Source organism: Haliotis cracherodii, unplaced genomic scaffold, assembly GCF_022045235.1.
Source record: "Haliotis cracherodii isolate W230 unplaced genomic scaffold, xgHalCrac1.p SCAF_12, whole genome shotgun sequence".
In the NCBI taxonomy this organism is placed as follows: Eukaryota; Metazoa; Mollusca; class Gastropoda; order Lepetellida; family Haliotidae; genus Haliotis; species Haliotis cracherodii.
Genome location: NW_027266267.1, coordinates 32,718,909 through 32,741,821, shown reverse-complemented (window position 1 = coordinate 32,741,821; position 22,913 = coordinate 32,718,909). Strand labels below are relative to the sequence as shown.

General features: G+C 40.8%; 1 protein-coding gene across 1 annotated transcript; it reads left to right on the top strand.

Annotated features, from left to right (window-relative positions):
* Nucleotides 1–1,578: 1,578 nt before the first annotated feature.
* Nucleotides 1,579–22,212, top strand: LOC139458356 (golgin subfamily A member 6-like protein 2). The gene is made up of 11 exons (XM_071239765.1): nt 1,579–1,683; nt 7,936–7,968; nt 10,355–10,486; nt 10,835–10,889; nt 11,694–11,801; nt 13,413–13,589; nt 14,789–15,007; nt 15,799–16,038; nt 16,802–17,017; nt 18,061–18,216; nt 19,029–22,212. The coding sequence occupies exons 2-11, from the start codon at nt 7,953–7,955 to the stop codon at nt 21,466–21,468; spliced, it is 3,759 nt and encodes a 1,252-aa protein (XP_071095866.1). The 5' UTR covers nt 1,579–1,683; nt 7,936–7,952; the 3' UTR covers nt 21,469–22,212.
* Nucleotides 22,213–22,913: the final 701 nt, after the last annotated feature.

The window sequence follows — 22,913 nt, the reverse complement described above, 5'->3', positions numbered from 1 at the left end:
TTGTCAGAGATCAGTGCCCCTTTGATACAGAAACACTCCCGACAATACCAAATTTGCGACCACAGACCAATCATGACGCTGAAATTCCCCCTGGTTCAAATGGACTCGATCCAATGCCGCACGAGGAGCACGAACGTTCCTCGTGATCTGCCTCGAAACATACCTTTGCCAGGCCCAACTGGCAAATGTTGGTAAAAGGAGCGTTGTGTGTTATGAGTTTGAAATTAACTTCTTTATCGTACAACACCCATTTTATTACAAACATCTTAAAATATTTTTTTATGGATTTCAGTGTTTTTCATCACTTCGCTATTAAAGCTTTTTGGTACACTGTAACAACAAGCGGGTAATTATTTATAATTACATTATCGTTGACATATCTCGACAAATATATAAGAGTTAAGTCCCGCTGACCATTAATCTATAGTTGCTTTCAGCCCCAAACCTCTCACTCGCCCGAACTGTTTTCTTTGAACACTTGTCTACAAGAAAACGACCTATCGATTATGTATTTTTCCATATTGTGAGCCATATGTAGAAAACCATTAACATTTGGTTGAAAATCAAATCGTTGCTCCCTTTGTGACAAGTTTTGAGTCAATTGTCAAAGGGAGGTTACTCGTCTTATCTTACATGATCGACCAAGCACAATCTTATTGTAATGGGCGCACGTATTTGACCTGTGTCAACTGTTTTTCTCTGCTTCTTTCTACTGTGTCTGATCACTATGGCATCGCGCTCTCTCCGTGAAGATCCGGGTTAGAATTGGTATTTAGCAAGCCGTGCTTGTGGTGAGAGGCGACAAACGGGATCGGGCGGGCTCTCTGCTGGTGGCTCTCGTACATGTACGCTATGCGAGCCTTTAAGATAAGTATGCAAGTTAACCTCATCCGCAACACGTGACCGGTCAGTATACCTTTAACGTAACATAGTGTATTACATCTATATCACGTAAAAAACGGGCAATATACGTACGGCATATTAGTATATCAAATCATATCTATTATTTTAGGATTTTTATCGAATTCTCTTTTGAAAGGTAAAACAAAGCGTACGCGAAGCAAGTGGGGATGCAAGGGCGGCATTCCCCATCCTCTTTCTGAAACATGCTCATTATTTTTACTAATAAAGAAAATCCGACGGCAATTAATTAACTGACAATTGGGTTTTAGCAAAGCAAAAAAACAAACCAGTACAGTCCCCACACTATGGTCACACCCTACTCTATTTCATTTTGTTTTAAAAAGCTGCGTCCCCACTTGAATAGCACATTATTACTTATATTCCTTCACGAATACTACAGTTACATGCGCACCTCCTCACCCCATCTTGGTAGGCCAGAACGTTATACATATGGTAAAACAGAATAACTCCCGACAATGACGATATACACACAAACTATTTAAAACTTCTGTACGTATCAACTCAACACATAGCCACTGAATATCAAAAGTGTTTTCTCTGAAGAGTCTTTATACGAGTGACACCAATACGTTGAATAGGACGGCACACGGTGACGGCCATACCTACCATTCTCTGAGCTGGACTGTCTGTTGCTACACACCACAGGGAGGACAAGGCGGTTGAATGGCGTAAACAGCTTTCCACATGTAGACCTTGGTCTTTCAGTTTCCAGGTCGGTGTTATATGTTGGGGAATTATATCGTTGGATATGTGATTATGGTAAGTTAAAGTTTGCTGTAGGATTATTTATATCCATTTAATGAGGAGCTATGGTCCAGGATCTGCTTCCAGTGTTCGGTGTTTGTCTCGACATTGTGTGGGAAACAGAGACACGACTGTGTGTCAGCATGGACATCGTCCACTGGCAAAATGACATGCACTTTAACAGTTGGGTTTACAAAGTGAATGAACTAATTTCATTTCCTACGACTGACAACTGGTCCAAACCTAGTCTCTCTTTAATTACAATTTGTAGATCCCATTGACTGACATTCCTGGTTCAATTAAATGTATTCGAAAAGGTGTGTTTGGATGTGTCTGTGTCTGTGTCAGCGTGTCTGTGTGCGTGTCTGCGTGTCTGTGTGTCTCCGTGTGTCTGTGTCTGTATGTGGCTGTGTGTGTCTGTGTGCGTGTCTGTGTGTCTCCGTGTGTCTGTGTCTGTATGTGGCTGTGCGTGTCTGTGTGTCTCCGTGTGTCTGTGTCTGTCCATGACTGTGTGTCTGTGTGTGTCTGTGTGCGTGTCTCTGTGTGGCTGTATCTGTCTCTGTCCATGACTCTGCGTGTCTGTGTGTGTCTGTGTGCGTGTCTCTGTGTGGCTGTATCTGTCTCTGTCCATGACTCTGTGTGTCTGTGTGCGTGTCTCTGTGTGTCTGTCTCTGTGTCTGTGGCTGGTGTAATTGTGAATTATAATTGATGATAATCGATTCCAATTTTAGAACATATTGTTATCGTATACGTGTACGTATATTTCTAGCGACCATAACAACCCATTGTCTATATTCCCTCTTTCCCATCGTGAATTATTGTTGAGTTTTGCCTGATCAACCTGTATCTAGTGTCATCTAAAGCTGGCTGTATTAGTGTCAGTAAACACCCCGGCGGCCTTCACCGATACCAGATCAAACCACCACCATGCAGAGAAGCATTTGCACCCAGTTAATAGATTACAGAGACTCTAAATGAGTGACGTTTAATCTGAATTATTTTCAAAAATTCAAAAAATTAAACTAGTTAACACATAGTCCAGACACCATTAATATATAATGGTATCGTAATGGCTCGTTTATAACGAGCGCGCTTTAAACGAACTGACGGATACAACGAACATATTTTTGGTCCCGACCATTTGCTGTATATATGCTTTATATATGCTTATAACGACCTACAGTTATAACGAAATAAAGTTTGTGGTCCCTTTGAGTTCGTTATAACCGTAGTTTACTGTATAGTCTGGACAGTGTTAACACATAGCCCGGACCCCATTAATATATAGGCTAGACCCCATTGATAGATAGTCCGGACAACGTTTATGTATAGTCCGGGCCCCTTAATATATAGTCCGGGTCCATTAATTTATATTCTGAACCCCATTTATATATAGTCTGGACCCCATTAAAGATATAGTCTGGACCCCATTAATATATCGTCTGGACCCCATTAATATATCGTCTGGACCTCATTAATATATAGTCCAGACCAGTTTATTGTATAGAGTCGGCCCCTATAATATATAGTGCGGACCACGTTGATATATAGTCCTGGACCCGTTAATATATATTCCGGACCCCATTAATATATAGTCTAAAAATAATCTGGACCCCATTGATATATTGTCTGGACACTGTTAATATATAGGCCGGGAGCCATTTATATATTGTCTGGACCCCATTAAAATATAGTGTGGACCCCATTGATATATAGTCTTGACACAGGTAATACAAGATACAAGATGTTTTGTTGCTCAAACGTTCCATGTAGAAACACTTCTGTAGAGACTATTCTATAATCTATATAAACAGATACATAATAAGTCAGGATAACAATACATTGTACCAATACAAAGTGTTATTATCTATAAGTATTTCAGATTTATTTGAAGTTGAATACCTAATAACAGATTAATTCTGTGTTACCTGGTTCATTATTTGAGAAAAGTAGACCAAATATTTCTGTGATGTCAGGCTTACAAAACAATTATTTTTATTGAACCAGAATTAAACAGGGTGTGCCTTACATCTAAATATTTACTACAAGACATCAGATAGTGTTTTTCATCTCCAAGGACGGAGCAGTGATGACGGAGACGGTCTCCCAAAGGTGTAGGTAGTCTTGTTCTTCTACCCAGTTCATTTTTTAGTTTGTGGCCACTCGGCCATAGTTGATAAAGTTGTTGTTTTTTTATCTTGCTGTGTTCTAAATAGGGTTCAAGTTTAATTTCTGATTTAAATTTTCTATATGTTCTAAGCTTGTTTCATGAATTTAAGTTCATTAGTTTATATTGAAGAAATGGTTCAACACTTGCCTTGACACGTTTGCAGCAGACATTTGGATCTAAATCATCTCCAAACAGTTTAGAAGAGGGCACACAGTATGTTCTCTGTCCCCTTTTCTCAAGAGATTCTACACCATGCTTAAATTTAGAATTTTGATGAAACACAACACCTAAGTGAAAAATTAATATCTTGTCCTGCTACTCACCATTTGAATATCTGAGTGTGAGTTTTAGTGCCAAATATGACTACATTAGTTTTTTCGATGTTGATGTTGCATTGTCAGTGCAGTATATTGAGGGATTGTTGAGAAGCTCTTGAAGTTTGGCCGGCAAATCGGATAGAAGAACTAAATAATCAGCAAACAGTAGATGACATATGTTGAAACCATCTAGATTTAGGCCAAGATCTTAAATACATAGATGGAACACTATTGGGGATAGTATACTGCCTTATTTTACGCCTATGTTTGATTTAAATGGGTTGGAATTTCCTATTTACTTTATGAATGACATTGTTATATAAGGAATTAAGGATGTCATCATTTATTTTGTCAGATATATCCACTGCTTCAAGCCTTTCGGCAAGTATACTTACTCCTATCAACAGTGTCAAATGCCTTTCTAAAGTCAACAAAGCACGCATATAGTTTTGTTGTTTTGTTGTTGTTGTTTTTTGTTTTGTTTTATTTGTTGTTGTTGTTTTTGTTGTTGTTGTTTTGGGTTTGTTTTGTTTTTGTTTTGTTTTTTTGGGGGGGGGCTTTGGAACTGTCAATAATAGTTTTTAGTGTGACGACATTGTCAGGTATTCTGAATACCTTTCAAAATCCTGCGTGGCAAATATCAAGTACTTTATTTTTTTCATAGTGTTTAATTATTCTTTCATTGAGAACGGTAGAGAAATGGTTACCTGAGCAGCTGCTTTCGGCAATACCTCTACAGTTGTTGGGGTCAGTTCTCTTGCCCTTCTTGTGTAATTGATAGATACAGATAACGTCTTGTGGGTAGTGACCACAGTTTATTACGTTATTGAATAGCTTTACTTGGTTGCCAATAGTAGAATAAACGCAGGCTTAAATGAATTCATCATTTATGTTATCTTCACGTGTACTCTTGTTGTTTTTTAGTTGTTGGCTACATACAATAATGCCTTCTGCCGAGATTGATAATTTCTTCATCAGCGTTTATAGTGTTAGTTAAGTTTTGATGGGTAACGTTGTGTTGTTGTATATTGTTTTGAAATGATTAAAGGTTTAATTTCGTGTTCTCTGTTCAAGATTGAACGGTTTTGGCTTTTTCAGTCGTTCCAAATGTTTTCAAACTTGACATGGATCAGACTGACACAATGATTTTGGTTTACGTCACTGATCCAGTTTGTGGGTGAGACGTTTCCTTCTTATGTCTCTTTTGTAGCACTTCGTAGTAAATGTAATATGCTTGTCTAGATCACTGGAGGTTTGAGCAAAAGTGGCATGAGATGCCTCCATATTGTCGTTAGCAGCCTAACACTCCTTATCATAGTGTTTTATTCTTTTTTGTTGTTGTGCTATTGTTATTTATCAATTCCAAAACCTGTAAACATTAGTTTAGTGTTTGTCATATTCCTGTGGCGTTGTTGGTGGTACATATGATATGAAGCCAGTCAATAGTTTTTTTTAATATATGGATTTAATAGGGAAATTGTAAGATCCAAAACACTGTTAACAAGCCATTTTCTCTTTTTCAAAGTCTGAGACAATACAATAGTGCTTTCTTCTTCATTGTTTTTGTCTGTTATTGGAGAATTTGGTTTAAGTGATTGTGGACATTCAATCTGGATATGTTTAAGCGAAAGTTGACAATTTTAAGATAGCCAGTTTGGTGGTTTAATGTTGCAACAGGAAACATTTGGGTGTATATGTTCTGATACGAGTACATATTCTACAACACTTTGGCCATTAGAGGTGTAACGTGTGAAATGTCCACAAATGTCACCGACATTTCGACCATTCTAAATTACGAAGTTGCTTGAGGTAACTAGGCCGAGTATATGTTTTCAATGATTACATTAATCTTTTTGTCGCTAGTTTGTCAAGGCATTTGTATATTGGAGGCTATGCCTGCAGAAAGATCAGGGAAATGGATAAGGTTATTCCTGTCTACACAATAATCGTAATTTTAAAATTCACACCTATCAGTAAATTTACTTTGATTTGAGTATTTTGTAATGTTCATTTTTGTATGTTGAAAGAGATCACTTTGTACATATTCCAAAATTCACCTCAGAGCTTATTAGCATTATTAATATAAAGCAGGACAGATAAAGCATGCTTTGCTGAACTGCCAAAGTTGGTCCGAAGGTGAGTTGTCCTCACATTTACATTGCTCAGTCTTTTATGTTGGCATTATGAAGAATATGAGTCACCTGAAAATTGGCACAAAAGTTTGAATGATATAATCCTTGAAAATTTGAAAGTAAGATAAGTTACTATAACACCAAAATTGACACATCAATCCAATATGGAGAATAACTATACTGTATGACTCTTATCACACACTTTCAGACAGACAAATACGAAGTTTGCTGTTTGTGTCCTGTGTTGAATCACTAGACTGGGGTCGTGATGGTGGCGGGGACCACCACATGGAGGTGGGATCCATGGACGGGTTCACTTGAGTCTTCGGTCCTGTCTGTTGGGGGACAGGCCGTGGGGGTGGTGTCCGGGAGGTGGAGGTGGTCTCGGTTGTCGATTCCTGCTGTCTGGGGATATGGGATTAGGTGGCATCAAGTGTCTCTAGCAGAGTTGCTGTGATTCCTGGGGTTGTTGTAACAAGATTCCCATGTCCAGCCTGGGAATAGAAATGAGCAGGTACCATGCCTCACGAATTTCACTGATTTGATACAGAATAAAAAAAAGACACAACATTTTTTCTTAACATACAGCACCTGTCTGGTTTCTGTGTTCCTTCTAGTCCCTGGTGATATTTGTAACTGGTTCACTGGACAGCCAATAAAGTTGAAAACATTCAATTGCTTGTCGATCTATTTAAAATGCGTCAGTCTTCAAAATAACTTCTGCCCGAGTGTCATGCCCTGTGCATACCATACCTCATACAAACATGTAGTATTTTAAAAATAAAGTCATTCTGAACTTCCAAATGCATGAATCTATGGACTTGTTTAGAGCCCTGTGCCCAGAATGCGGTGGTTCATGGTCCAATCTGGTGATGCTGAACTCCAACTTCTGTACGTCTCCAATTGATTGTCATGGGCCGAACCAGCCTGACATTTTATTCGGTAGATTGCTATAACTTTTCGTGTCACAGTTGCTGGGTTACAACATCCGCTGCAGCATAAGACTGTCCTTGTTGACACTCAATGGTAGGTGGGGAAAGGGGTGCTGAATCTGTTTCTTTTCGACATGGTTTCCAACATCCTGGCTCAAAACGAAGACACGTATATGCTGACAATACCTCGTATAGCGAGAATACATCCATTCGATCCGACCGCTGGGCGCGTTTTTTGTTATTGAAGCATGTAACAAAGAACAAATCAAACTGAATCCATTTGCAATCTTCAAAGGTATTGCTGGTATTTGCGGAGAGGTTACATATGTCGCCAAGTTTCGACCCGGTTCTCTCCTTGTAGAATGTTCAAAGAAACCGTAAATCTGCTCAAATTGAAAGAGTTTGTGAACAGTAAGGTTGCTGTCTGAGCACAGAACTCATGTAAGGTCATTGCACTGGACAGAGCAGGCTGCCTGTCCGACATGACCGAAGAAAAAATTGTCCAAGATCTTGTCCAACAGTCTATCACAGCTGTGGAGCGACTTACTGTCAAGAAGGACGGAATGGTTGAACCGACCAACATCTATCTCTTGGCCGTTCGAAGATTCCATCGATTAAAGCTGGTTGTTGTAGCATTTGAGTGGAGGTGTACATCCCAACTCCACACATGCTACTTTTTTATTCACGATATTTATGATTTTCTTGTTCTTTTCCAGGGCCTTGATTGATCGCTATGTCAGACAATTCAGGTATGTCCGTGTGAATGAGTGGGTGAGTTTGTTTTAACGCCACTTTGTAACGCCACATTATTTCAGCCATATCACGGCGTCTTGCCTTGACGTGGGGGGACAGCTGCAGGTGTAGATACATGTTTATAGTAACAATGCAGTTATGCATGTACATCTCGATATTTAACATAATATTGTGGTATGTGTTCTTGTTTCAATCAATTAAAGCATAGACATGTTAACAAAAAGTGAAACTCATCTACTACTACCTGCATATTACATAACAGTCAAGAGTCTTTTACGTGTTTCGCCTACCTACGTTTACCAGTATTGGCAATTCTCCTACTTTATCAAACAAAAAATATACGTCTATATCTTCGACATGGTAGTGTAGACAAGTAATTCTCAACAGTTAACAGATATATATATATAAATATCTATAAAAGTAAATAGTAGTTGTTTGACAGATCTTACTCGTGTTAAACGATCACACTGATGTAATGATTGTAATAGAAGGTAGCATTGTTTTGGGATATCTATTATTTAGCAGTGATAACAGTTTGAGCCATTATTTAATACATTTCTCATAATAATCAATAAATAGGCCATGTCTGCCACATTCAGCCAGTACAGTAACATTTGTGACCTGATTACAAATTTACAAAATCATGAATACATTCAATAGATCCTGTCTTAGAATTTCCCAAGATGTCAAATGAACATAACAAAATAGTTTTATCAAATATCGTTAATAAGACCTAAACCAGACATTAGATATATATATATGATGGACTAACGTGGACTTTATTATTTCATTATATATATATATATATATATAATGTCTGGTTTAGGCTTATATATATATATTTAATGTCTGGTTTAGGTCTTATTAACGATATTTGATAAAACTAAATATATATCGTAAATTCTTAACAGCAAATAGTGCTTTCCTTACCTTATGTACAAGTGAGTTAATTCCCTAGGACCTACACAATCGATTAGGAAATAGAACAAGATACATATAATATAACGGTAACGCTATTTTTCAGGGCATTATCATTTGCAGAAGCCCGAGTTATTCCATTAACTTCCCGACGAAGGAGGGCAGTTGAAAAGACCGAGGGCAAATATTTAAAATTTCTTAAAATTGCGGCTGGTCTTCGTAACACAACACTAATTTCATGGTCTACGGACAACTTTGAAGAGAACCACTGTATGTTAAAATGGTATAAACGCATTATCATGTTTTAGCATACAATTACAACGAATACGGAAATCCCCACATACTAGAATATCACTCTTATTGTACCCCATTGTTCTGATTTACTCCCATGGATTTGTCTCGTGAAAGGAATACGTAGTGATGGACACACTGAATTGTTTGATAGCACGTTTATATATTCTCCAAAATGACTGACTTCAAAGGTTGAAGTTATATCGAAAGATCAATACCTGCACAATTGGCGCATCTCAAAGGGTTTGTACTGCAAAGAATTTAAAGACACTTTATCTTTTGAAACCAATAATGTATATAACCCTATTCTCAAATTGCGATTTGAGTTCATGAATAAATGAATATAGATTCTTGTTCCCCTTTTGACAACTTCAACTGCACCTAGGAACAGGGGTGATATGTAGTTAGTAGCAGTCACTGAACCATGAAAGTTGTGTATTGAAACAGTAATGATTTTGAAAGACACCGAATCTGTCCTCATATGGCCCACGGCCCATTTGGCCTGCACCAAGAAGTCTTATCAAAACACATTTACACCTGATTGCACTTCAGTTCTGTCCTACCTCTAGGATAATGTGTTCACCCATTGGAAAGTTGGCAATAAATGTGAAAAACAAACATTATCATAAAGTTTTAAAATCATTTTAAAAGTTTAGAATAACAATGTAAACATCTTCATCATTTTCATGTCATGACAGTACTATAACACTAACAGATGCCCAAAAGCATCCACCATCATCTTCATCATTTATAAAGTGTTGACAGTCTCATCAACTTCCAGCTCAGGTCCACAGTCGAAATGAGACAATGCCCATCATATGATGGAAGTTATGCATTTATTATATTGTAGGCCATGTCAGGTATTCGCCATATGATTGGTTGATTGATTTGTTGTTTTACGCCGCACTAAGCAAAATACCAGCTATATGACAGCAGTCTGTATATAATCGAATGTGGATCAGACAGTCCAGTGATCGATATCATGAGCATCGATCCACGTAATTTGGATCTATGACATTCTTCAACCAAGTCAGCGAGCCATATGAAGACAAGCGCCAATGGTCCTTAAAAAGATCGAGTTGACGAGGTTTCACTGTTTAGTATAAATTACTGAGTCACACTTCCTTAAACCGACAGTGCCACAGTAACACAAATATTGATGTTTTTCCGCAGTGGTTGTGGACCCTGACAAGGTGGTGACGGACGGGGAGTTGGCTGCCGTCATAGTTGTCTCCATCCTCATCTTCATCCTCCTAGTGATACAGATAGCGCTTCTCATCTACATCTTCTGTCGCAAGAAACGATGTGAGTACATCTGTCACTGAACTGGAAGCTGTCTCCAGTGACAAATATACTGTCTCGCATTTTTACATCAATTACTACTGGGCTGCGGTGGCTCAGGACCAACTGCTACAACACTAGCCGGCCGTCATCATGATGGTGTAATGTCGGAGGATAGCCCAAATTTCGGTAAATTGTCGCCGGTACACCGGTATTAACTTCGCGTTGAGCATGTGGACCAAGGATTGATCTTTTGTGGAATGAAACGGTGTCACCTTAGACTAGACTTATTAAATGGTACAATTCCGTGTTTATGCAGTGTAACTATATATTCAACTGTCTCTACCACCAAAAATTCTGATTGTTTTTCAGGCCCGTGTTCGAGGAAGAAATCAGGGTCGGGCACGAAACCGTATTATGAAAACAGGTATGTAGTCGCCGCCAAGAAGGCTTTATGCGTGATAGCTTGTGTTTGGTTTGGGTTTTTTTGTGTTTAACGCCGCACAATATCCCTGCTACATGACGGCGGTCTGTAAATAATTGAGTCTGGACCAAAGACCAGTGATTAACGTCTTGAGCATCGATCTACGCAATTGGGACGCGATCAACCAAGTCACCAGGGCCTGACCCATCCGTTCCCTTTTAGACGCCTTTTACGGCAAGCATGTGTTGCTGAAGACCTATTCTAGCCCGGATCTCCACGTGTGTTGCACGTGTATGGAATCTCGTTCCAGGTGTAAGGCAGTCATATGTTTTTCTCTGTTTCCCATCTCCGATCCGCTTAGAATGTTCATACTGACGTGAAATAATACAAAAAAGTTTTTGTATTGCAATTTTCCCCGCGGCCTTTGAAAATCATGCCCTAATGTGATAAAAAAATACTTCTTCCATTGCACAGTCGAAAACCCATTTCACCTTGATCTTCCTACAGCTATGTTTAATGATTATTCGTTTCCGAAGCAAAGAGACTCGATTTTCGTCATACATTAATTTAATGACTGGTACTAAGAGTTTAAACTTTAAACTGTCAAAAATAAGTTACACAATTAGTAAAAAACATATTTTTGCTTTTTCATTTGTTTCATTTTTTCATTTCGCCTGCACACTATCTTGGTGGGTGAGATTGGAGATTTGACAAGAATGGTCTAACGAAGGGTTTTTCATTTTGTCACTTGTTTCCATTCATGTTTCACTACGCAGTGATAACGATGTTACATGCTACATGCTACAGGTATGGAGAGATCCGCTTGAAATACGCTACAGGGAAGCACAAAAGCTCTAAGAAGCCAGACGAAGTGTCCCTTATCAGAGAGGAAATCACCCACTGCCAGGACTCTCAGTAAGTGTTGTGCCTCAGCTTAACTAGAATCCAGTTTTTCACACAGCGAGGAAGTTAGACTTGATCCAATTTACACTCCAAGTAAGTGTTGTACCAAAGCTGGACTAGAACCCACTCTTCTACACTCCACGGAAGTGTTGTACCCAAGCTAGACTAGAACCCACTCTTCTACACTCCACGGAAGTGTTGTACCCAAGCTAGACTAGAACCCACTCTTCTACACTCCAAGTAAGTGTTGTACCAAAGCTTAACTAGGACCCACTCTTCTACACTCCAAGTAAGTGTTGGACCAAAGCTAGACTAGACTAGACTCTTCTACACTCCACGGAAGTGTTGGACCAAAGCTGGACTAGAACCCACTCTTCTACACTCCACGGAAGTGTTGTACCCAAGCTAGAGTAGACTAGACTCTTCTACACTCCACGGAAGTGTTGGACCAAAGCTGGACTAGAACCCACTTTTCTACACTCCAAGTAAGTGTTGGACCAAAGCTAGACTAGACTAGACTCTTCTACACTCCACGGAAGTGTTGGACCAAAGCTAGACTTGAACCCACTCTTCTACACTCCAAGTAAGTGTTGGACCAAAGCTAGACTAGAACCCACTCTTCTACACTCCAAGTAAGTGTTGGACCAAAGCTGGAATAGAACCCACTTTTCTACACTCCAAGTAAGTGTTGGACCAAAGCTGGAATAGAACCCACTTTTCTACACTCCAAGTAAGTGTTGGACCAAAGCTGGAATAGAACCCACTCTTCTACACTCCAAGTAAGTGTTGGACCAAAGCTAAACTAGAACCCACTCTTCTACACTCCAAGTAAGTGTTGGACCAAAGCTAGACTAGAACCCACTCTTCTACACTGCAAGTAAGTGCTGTACCAAAGCTTAACTAGGACCCACTCTTCTACACTCCAAGTAAGTGTTGGACCAAAGCTAAACTAGAACCCACTCTTCTACACTCCAAGTAAGTGTTGGACCAAAGCTAAACTAGAACCCACTCTTCTACACTCCAGGTGAGTGTTGTACCAAAGCAATGCTTGAACCAAGCATACTACACTGCGAATAGGTTTTTTACTAAAGATAGGCTTGAACCAAACGATTAACTGCTCAAGTAAGTACTGTACCAAATCAAGACTTGAACCCGCCATTTACCACGACGAGTAAGGGCGTGATGTACCAAAGCTAGACACCTTACCGTCCACAGTTCAGATCAACGTGCAAATGATGGACCAAATCTAGATTCACGTTCATTGTTTGGTCGTGTGGATTGAGGCTAAAGTTTCCGAATTATTGTTTCCAGCATTTTCCTGAACAAGACTTTGCATATCTCCGTTCTCGTCATTGATAATTTAACGGTATTATTAGATTTGAGAGTTTTGTTATGAATGGTGTTTTAAATATAGATGGTCGTATTGAGCAGTGACCATATTCAACTCCGGTAACTTATCCCACGCGATAGAGTATGGTAAACTGTATTGTTTCTGTAGATGTGTGTAGCTTGATAAATATCTTCCAACCTGTACACATTGAGTACTTACTGGAGTACCAACTGCCATTTATTAGTTCAGAATCCAAGATGTGGTGATTGACAGAAAATCTAATGTTCCTATAGGCCGACCGTGCGTAAGAATGAAGATCAACACTCAAAGAAAGCTCAACCGCCTCCCACGCACGAGGACCTGGGTGAAAAACAGGAGGAAGAAGACAAAGATGTTGGGGAAGATGTGTCGGACCCGGATAAAGAGGGGAAGAAGAAGGATGACGAAAGTGATCCACCTGTGATCGCCGAGTAAGACAAAGATCAAACTGATATTTATCATTGACAAAGCAAGATGGCAGTGCAGATTAGGTGAAGTGAAATGAAATAGGGCTTAACGTCGCGTTAAGATTGTTGCACTTATATATACATTTGTAGCGACGGTGTATGTACGCGTGCGTGCGTGCAGACGTGTGTGGCTGCTTGTACTACTCCAGACTTATGCCGGAGTGCTACTCCACTACGATACTATGCCGCCAGCATAACATGGTTTTACATCACTTTTAGTAATGTAACAGCCGGAGACAGCAGAAACTGGCTTCACATTGTAGCTATGTTGGGAATCGAACCCGGGTCTCCGGCGTGACGAGCGGACGCTTGAACCTATAGGTTACCTCACCGCCCCTCTCTATCCAGTAGACCACGGAGGCGGTCACCATAGATACTGAGAGGACCCGACTCCAACATAATGGGTCGCTGGTACTGGGTATGTCCTGTTGTCCGATTGAGTGGACTGGGATCAATAATTCAACCATAGGTTACTCTGATGTGTGTGTGTGTGATATTGTTGACGCTAGTGGACAACAACATTTACTCACTGATAACAGTTATACCCTGTCAAAATAAAGTATATATGAGATATAGAGAATCTCACCCTCGTGTCTTTTGATATCAAATATATCAACACGAGTTGATAAAAGTGGAAAAATTCCGAGGCTTGCCGAGGATTTTTGTCACTTTTATCAACGAGTGTTGAAATATTTGATATCAAAAGACACGAGGGTGAGATTTTATTTATCATCCAACACCATTCTTTCAACTTTTTCAATTTGTAGACAGTAATTAGCAGTGTCTTCAGTGTAAAAGGTACTGAAAACAGCTTCAGTAGCAGAGCCATTAGTGATGTCATTTGATTGTGACGTCATGATAACCAGTGACGTCACTATGGTCTGCAAACCATTGTGATGTAATTTCATTGCAGCGATATCTACAGTGTAGATATCGCTTGATCTCATCCAAGCGATATCTCCCGTGGGAGTCAGTTTTGGATGATAAATAGAAGTACCGTCCGTCGGTCTGTGCTTGGCTATGAAACCATCACATATCATATACAATGGTCAAAGTCTTCTTTGAAACTTTGCAATCACAGCAATTCTGAAATGATGCCGTTTGTATTTATTAGTTCAGAACGCACATATCTTCATTTTTTTTTTAAATCAATTATTGTGTAGGCCGCCAGTAGTTGAGAACGAAGATGACCACAAAAAGGAAGCTCAGCTGTTTGCCAAGCATGAGGACCTGGGTGATAAACAGGAGGACCTGGGGGATAAACAGGAGGACCTGGGGGGTAAACAGGAGGAAGAAAACAAAGATGCTGGAGAAGATGAGTTGGACCCGGATGACGAGGGGAAGAAGAAGGATGACGAAAGTGATCCACCTGTGATCGCCGAGTAAGACAAAGATCAAACTGATATTTATCATTGACAAAGCAAGATGGCAGTGCAGATTAGGTGAAGTGAAATGAAATAGGGCTTAACGTCGCGTTTAAGATTGTTGCACTTATATATACATTTGTAGCGACGGTGTATGTACGCGTGCGTGCGTGCAGACGTGTGTGGCTGCTTGTACTAGTCCGGACTTATGCAGGTGTTATAGTGGTTTTCCACTGAGACACCATGCCGCCAGCATAACATGGTTTTACATCACTTTTAGCAATGTAACAGCCGGAGACAGCAGAAACTTGCTTCACATTGTAGCTATGTTGGGAATCGAACCCGGGTCTCCGGCGTGACGAGCGGACGCTTGAACCTATAGGTTACCTCACCGCCCCTCTCTATCCAGTAGACCACGGAGGCGGTCACCATAGATACTGAGAGGACCCCACTCCAACATAATGGGTCGCTGGTACTGGGTATGTCCTGTTGTCCGATTGAGTGGACTGGGATCAATAATTCAACCATTGGTTACTCTGATGTGTGTGTGTGTGATATTGTTGACGCTAGTGCACAACAACATTTACTCACTGATAACAGTTATACCCTGTCAAAATAAAGTATATATGAGATATAGAAGTACCGTCTGTCGGTCTGTGCTTGGCTATGAAACCATCACATATCATATACAATGGTCAAAGTCTTCTTTGAAACTTTGCAAACACAGCAATTCTGAAATGATGCCGTTTGTATTTATTAGTTCAGAACGCACATATCTTCATTTTTTTTTTAAATCAATTATTGTGTAGGCCGCCAGTAGTTGAGAACGAAGATGACCACAAAAAGGAAGCTCAGCTGTTTGCCAAGCATGAGGACCTGGATGATAAACAGGAGGGCCTGGGTGATAAACAGGAGGACCTGGGTGATAAACAGGAGGACCTGGGGGATAAACAGGAGGAAGAAAACAAAGATGCTGGAGAAGATGAGTTGGACCCGGATGACGAGGGGAAGAAGAAGGATGACGAAAGTGATCCACCTGTGATCGCCGAGTAAGACAAAGATCAAACTGATATTTATCATTGACAAAGCAAGATGGCAGTGCAGATTAGGTGAAGTGAAATGAAATAGGGCTTAACGTTGCGTTTAAGATTGTTGCACTTATATATACATTTGTAGCGACGGTGTATGTACGCGTGCGTGCGTGCAGACGTGTGTGGCTGCTTGTACTAGTCCGGACTTATGCAGGTGTTATAGTGGTTTTCCACTGAGACACCATGCCGCCAGCATAACATGGTTTTACATCACTTTTAGCAATGTAACAGCCGGAGACAGCAGAAACTTGCTTCACATTGTAGCTATGTTGGGAATCGAACCCGGGTCTCCGGCGTGACGAGCGAAAGCTTGAACCTATAGGTTACCTCACCGCCCCTCTCTATCCAGTAGACCACGGAGGCGGTCACCATAGATACTGAGAGGACCCCACTCCAACATAATGGGTCGCTGGTACTGGGTATGTCCTGTTGTCCGATTGAGTGGACTGGGTTCAGAATTTCGACCATTGGTTACTCTGATGTGTGTGTGTGTGTGATATTGTTGACGCTAGTGCACAGCAACATTTGCTCACTGATAACAGTTATACCCTGTTTATATGAGATATGGAAGTCTCTGAATCCATCACCTATCATAGTCGAATGTGTCTTCTTTGAAACTTTGCACACACACACCAACTCTGAAATGAAGCCGTTTGTTTTTATTAGTTCAGAACGCACATATCTTCCTTTTTTATAAAAAAAAAACTCTATTATCGTGTAGGCCGCCTGTAGTTGAGAAAGAAGGTGAACACACAAAGGAACCACCTCTTCTCAAGCATCAGGACCTGGGTGATAAACAGAAGGACCTGAGTGATAAACAGGAGGACCTGAGTGATAAACAGAAGGAAGAAGACAAAGATGTTGGGGAAGATGAACTGACCCCGGATGACAAGGGGAAGAAGAAGGATGACGAAAGTGATCCATCTGTGATAGTCAAGTAAGACACGTATAAAACGTTCATCTATTATTTATGAGGCAGGCTCTAAGAGTACATGAGCCTTATGTCAGATAGGTTATGATATTGGAAACTGAAGTAAACACTAGTTTCACATATTCATATCTGTTGTACCCAGTCAAAAGGAAAATGCTTGTGTGAAATAATGCCTCCACTACATGTAATTTCAGAAACTTAATTCACTTCATGAGAACAGTTACAACAAATCAGTCCTGAAATAACTTTGTGTGAATATATCAGTTCAGAACGGACATGTGTGGATGTTGGACAAATAGTCCAGTTTTTGTCTGTCTGTCTGTGTCTCTGTGCTGAGCATATGTCTGTATGATTGCGTTTTGGACAATGTGTGTGTGCCTCTCTCTCTCTCTCCCTCTCTCTCTCTCTCTCTCTCTCTCTCTCTCTCTCTCACCCTCTCTCTAACTATAGTGTAAAACTTCTCTCAGCTGTTATTTATGCAAAGCGGTTGCTTAACTAAATTCGTCCCTCGATACTGAATAAAGTCAGCTTAATAAATACATGGACATTGATGTCTGTGTATTTACAGAGCCATCAGTATCTCCTTTCTGAAGTATTGTGTTGAGCTAAAATAAGTTAACATTTTTAGCAAGTTGCATGTGTCCTGTGTCGGTCCACAGATCAAAGAAGAGAGACTCCTTTCTGAAGTATTGTGTTAAGCTCAAAAAAGTTAACGTTTGTTAGCAAGTTGCATGTGTCCTGTGTCGGTCCACAGATCAAACAAGAGAGACTCCTTTCTGAAGGATTGTGTTAAGCTCAAATAAGTTAACGTTTGTTAGCAAGTTGCATGTGTCCTGTGTCGGTCCACAGATCAAACAAGAGAGACTCCTTTCTGAAGGATTGTGTTAAGCTCAAATAAGTTAACGTTTGTTAGCAAGTTGCATGTGTCCTGTGTCGGTCCACTGATCAAACACGAGAGACTCCTTTCTGAAGTATTGTGTTAAGCTCAAATAAGTTAACGTTTGTTAGCAAGTTGCATGTGTCCTTTACAACATGTATCTGTACTGTAGACTTGCAGCGTTTGAGGAGGAGGGTGAAGAGGAGGAAGACACACCAGAGGGTTCAACGTCCAGGTCCTCAGTGACCTCCAGTGTAACGTCACTCCAGTCCCATGTACACGTAACGTTACCAGGGCAACCTGGCGGGGAGGATGTTCCAGTTGTTTTGTAAGTATAAAAAAAGGGTTTCAACTTGTAAAGGTTTCATGGATGTACCGTTATGTGACCACATGTTTTGTGTGTAATCGCCTCCATGGTGTAGTGGGAACAACGTCTAGCTGCACCGTCTGGGTCATATATACAGACGTTAACAGATGAACCCAGGACACTGATGAAGTTGAATCTTCACATGTCCACGAACTGTATTTCAAAAATTGAAATATAAATCCGATTTATAACACAAAAGGTAATGAAATTCGGTATATATTTAGTAAGGAGTTGGACTTTGATATGTGAACCTTTGGTTATTACTCAAACTGCATTTCCGTTCACTTTAAAAATATTCTCCTCGGAAATCCCTGAACTAATAAAGGTGAAACTTCACATTCGAGTTCCCACAAAAAATGTCACCTTAATTCGCCTAAGATGTTTGAGTCCGAGTTTCAATATGGCCGCGATAATAGCCATTTTGAAAACATTTTTATGTCTGTTACTCAGCTATTTTTGTTCGGGCGCAACCAATATGTTAACCCTGTTTTATTGCGATATATCTATTTTGACTTTGTTTTGCAAGTTGTTTTTATTTTGTGTCCGTCTTTGTTGACATTTACAACTGTTGACTACGTATTCGGATGAGCTACACCACCGTAACATTATTTCTATAATAATACCAAATTAAATACAAAATATAATAGAGACACAAACAGTTTTGTTTCATTGTTAAATTATAATGGAGGGATATCTTAATGTCATTTTGTCGTGTCAATGTTTGAGTTATGAAGTACACTAATACCTTGCTTTCCCTTCCATCATTCGAACAGGAGAAGTCTGAGAAGAGGGACGTTCCGACCACCGATATCGGAGTATTCCAAAGGGTTGCCTTCCGACTTGCCACGGTTCTCCCTTCCGCCCAAGGGGATTATTGACGCATGGATAGACCCACCGCAGGAGGTCAGGAACGAAAGTAAAACACATGACAAGCTGTGGACGCTGGAAGACCTACAAGGTGATGAGGACCAGGGCTATAGTGATGCAAGGAAACAGAAGGGTTCGGGTCAGGACTTGAATGGTAGTGAAACCACTGGGAGCTATGAGACAGAAGAAGGATCCAGCGATGATGTGAAGAATGGTATGGGGTTAAATGGAAGGCCAGGGGTTTATCCTGCAATAGGTCTAACAGGAGCTAATGGATTGGTCGGAGGAACTGGCAGAGGAACTGATGGAGGAACTGGAGGAAGAACCAGTAGAAGAACTGACGGAGAACCTGCTGGAGAAACTGGTAGAGGAACTGATGGACGAAACGGTGGAAAAGCCGGTAGAGGAACTGATGGACGAACTGGTAGAGGACATAGCGGACCTTCTGGGGAAACTGATGGACGAAGTGGTGGAAAGGCTGGTAGGGGAACTGATGGAGGACCTGATAGAGAAACTGGAAGAGGAACTGATGGACGAACCGGTGGAAAGGCTGGTAGAGGAACTGATGGACGAAACGGTAGAGGAACTAGCGGACCTGCTGGGGAAACTGATGGACGAACTGGTGGAAAGGCTGGTAGGGGAACTGACGGAGGACCTGCTGGAGAAGCTGGAAGAGGAACTGATGGACGAACTGGTGGAAAGGCTGGTAGAGGAACTGACGGAGGACCTGCTGGGCAAACCGGTAGAGGAACTGACGGAGGAATGGGTGGAGGAAGTGGTGCAGGAACTGGCCATCAAGTCAAAGGTGAAAATGGCGATAAAGGTAAAGGCAACAAGAAGAACAGAAATACAAATGCAAAGGATCCCACATCACAGGGTGAAGGCAAAGATGTCAATGAGAACAGGGGAAATGACAAACATCGTCGCGGTCCAAATAATGGTAGACAGATGACAAGTGGTAAAGAAAGTATCATTCCTCTCGGCAAGGAAAAGGATTCTTGGTCTGGGAAAGGGGACGGCATCAAGAAACCAAATGACAAAGCGAAACGCACATTGAATGAAGATGAAGAAAAGTTTGGTGTTGGTTTTCCTATAGGTGCCGGACAAAGACAGGGAGTGAATGACGGTGACTCTGGATTTGGCCGTGGCGAGTCCAGCACTGACGGAAGTCTCAAGGGTAGGAGAGTGGAGGGGGGCTACATTATTGATGATGATGACAACGTCAGTTATGTTGGTGAGGATGGAAAGCAGTACTGGCCGGACGGGAAGGGACGATACAGGGGTATGGATCAGTGGTATGATACGGATGACTCTACAGCTGCTGATATGAACCTGGAAGATCTTGAGTTTGATGATAGGAATCAAATAATCAAACCTGGCGGTTTTGAATCGAGCCTCCTGCCAAACTCAACTGCGTTGCCCAGACATCCTAACACCAAGATAGCATTTGAAAACGAGACACACAAAGATGGCCCATCTAGAACACGACCAGGGAAAAGAGTAGGCCCACGTGATAAGGACATTAGGAATACAAAAGTGGGGAGTGTTCCTAAAGGGGCCAAAAATGATTCGGATCACAAAAGGAACACTAAGGGTGTGCTACCAGGGACACAGAGTGAAATGGACAATAGTAATGCTGGTAGCAGCCGGGGGAAATCACAAAAAGGTTCGGGTGGTGTTATGACAAATTCTGACGTTGGTAAGAAAGCGTCAAGCAGTGGTGGAATGTCCCGAGCTGAAGGACACCTCTCAGGGGAAGATGAGAGTTCGGATTCATGTTATGGATATCGTACTTTAGGAAGGCCACCAATTAAAGATGATCAGACCGGAAAGACAAGGTGGGACATGAATACCATTGCTACGTTTGACTCAGACAGAGATAAGTTGAATTCTCGGGGAGTCAGACTTGGGCGAGGATTACCAGCAGATGCTATCGTTGAAGACGAGGGAGAAGATACTGATGAGGAGGTAGAGTATTATAAGTCAGGTTCTTTGAGGGTAAAACGCTATAAGAAGAAGGGGAGGAGGGAAATGGGAGAACCAAAAGAGCAGTACCAAAACGAAGAAGACATCGTCGGTTCTCGGGAAACAAGAACTCTTAGAATACGTTTGAGAAGAGGAACTGGCCACGATGAACAGGAGGTGCCTGAGGAGGTTGTTCCTGGTGGGCAGACAGAGGGGGCGAGGAAGAGGAGGAGGAGGAGGCGAGGAAGACGAAACAAGGACAAACAGGTGCGAGGGGCTAAGGTTGGATATCAGTGGGATGCGTACCTGCAGTACTACGGTGACGATATGTATTCACTCTTGAAAATGATTTTCATGGAGTCCGATGATGACTATCGATAGCCAGATCGTCTCCCTCAGGGCGCCTATATGGGTTCCTAGATTATTTATCAAAAGACCTTAATATACATTCGTTTGTGCCACAATACTGTCATGTCGCGTGGAAGAATTGTTGGTTAACAGACATGACTAGAAAGGCCACGTACTAAACATGTAGCTCTAATTTCTGACAAAACGTAATGGTATAATGACATGATCACTACTTATATGCAGTAGCATTTTGCCAGTATCTGTGCATGATAAACTAGCCATAAATGTAGCGTTCGCAAGGTATCCTGCGTTTACAAATTGTCTCATAAGGGACCGACTACTGAATATTCTTGCGGAGGGTGGCAATCACTGCTTCAGAACCCTTCCTCTCCAGATTCACACATGTATTTAGGAAAAAATAGTTTTATCATATGAAACGTCTATGTATTTATTTCATAACCCATAGTAAGCAGTGATTGACACGTCATCTCAAAGCCGAACTGTGATATTAATATACGCCGACGTAAACCCATATACTCTCCGTAAACAACGCCGTGGAAACTATATCAGGCTGTACAAATCTTTGGGATTTTGAGCTAGTCACAGTGATACTTATAATCATCCTAATCATATAGAATAGAAGTAGAAACCACGTTAAGAGTCTCTGCCATGTTGTACATACTGTATACATACATATACGTGGATTTCCCGTTAGTGCCAAAGGATTGTATATACAGTGTCGTCGTCGTTATAAATTATTATCTCGTCTTTCGATTATTGGAGTACTTTAGTTAAGATAAGAATATTGTTTTATGTTTTCTCTCTCTTTTACTGATGTATTATTGTAATAATATGTAATTAAATAGTTAAATAATGTGACAAAAATATATCTTGTTCTTAATATGCGTGTCTTGTTTACTCTTGTGGAGATTTACAAGTTGTTACATGTGTATTTATACATGCATTATCATCCAAGGGCAGAACAGAGTAAAGCGTTTGCTTTTCGGATTTGATAACGAAAATAATAAAGTATAGACCAGAAGATTAAATATTCTTGTTATCCAGCATGCATAAATTGCACTTGAAACACCTAATACTTCAATTCTGTTAACTTTCCTTACTTTGACACAGCGCAGGTGTATTGTACTCCCTGTGTCCAGAATAATTTGGTTACTATGATCTCAATTTGCAAATACAACAACGAGGTTTAAGGAAGTTTTAAAGTCGTGGTGCAAGTCATGCCAACACTTCCCTTGTGTCACGCAGTCTAAGGGAGGCAACTCGCATTTTACTGTGTGCGCGAACAGCCTGTGTCAGTCAGTGTCTTTAAATACCACTGCAGTGCTAAATACAAACAGCTCCTTCACAACTGAATGGTTCAACCACCGTTGAACACCGCATCCCACTTGTCACTTCCGAAATTATTTGTTTTCGATGGAAACTAGAAAGCGCAAAACTTGCTCCAACTTCTTACTTTC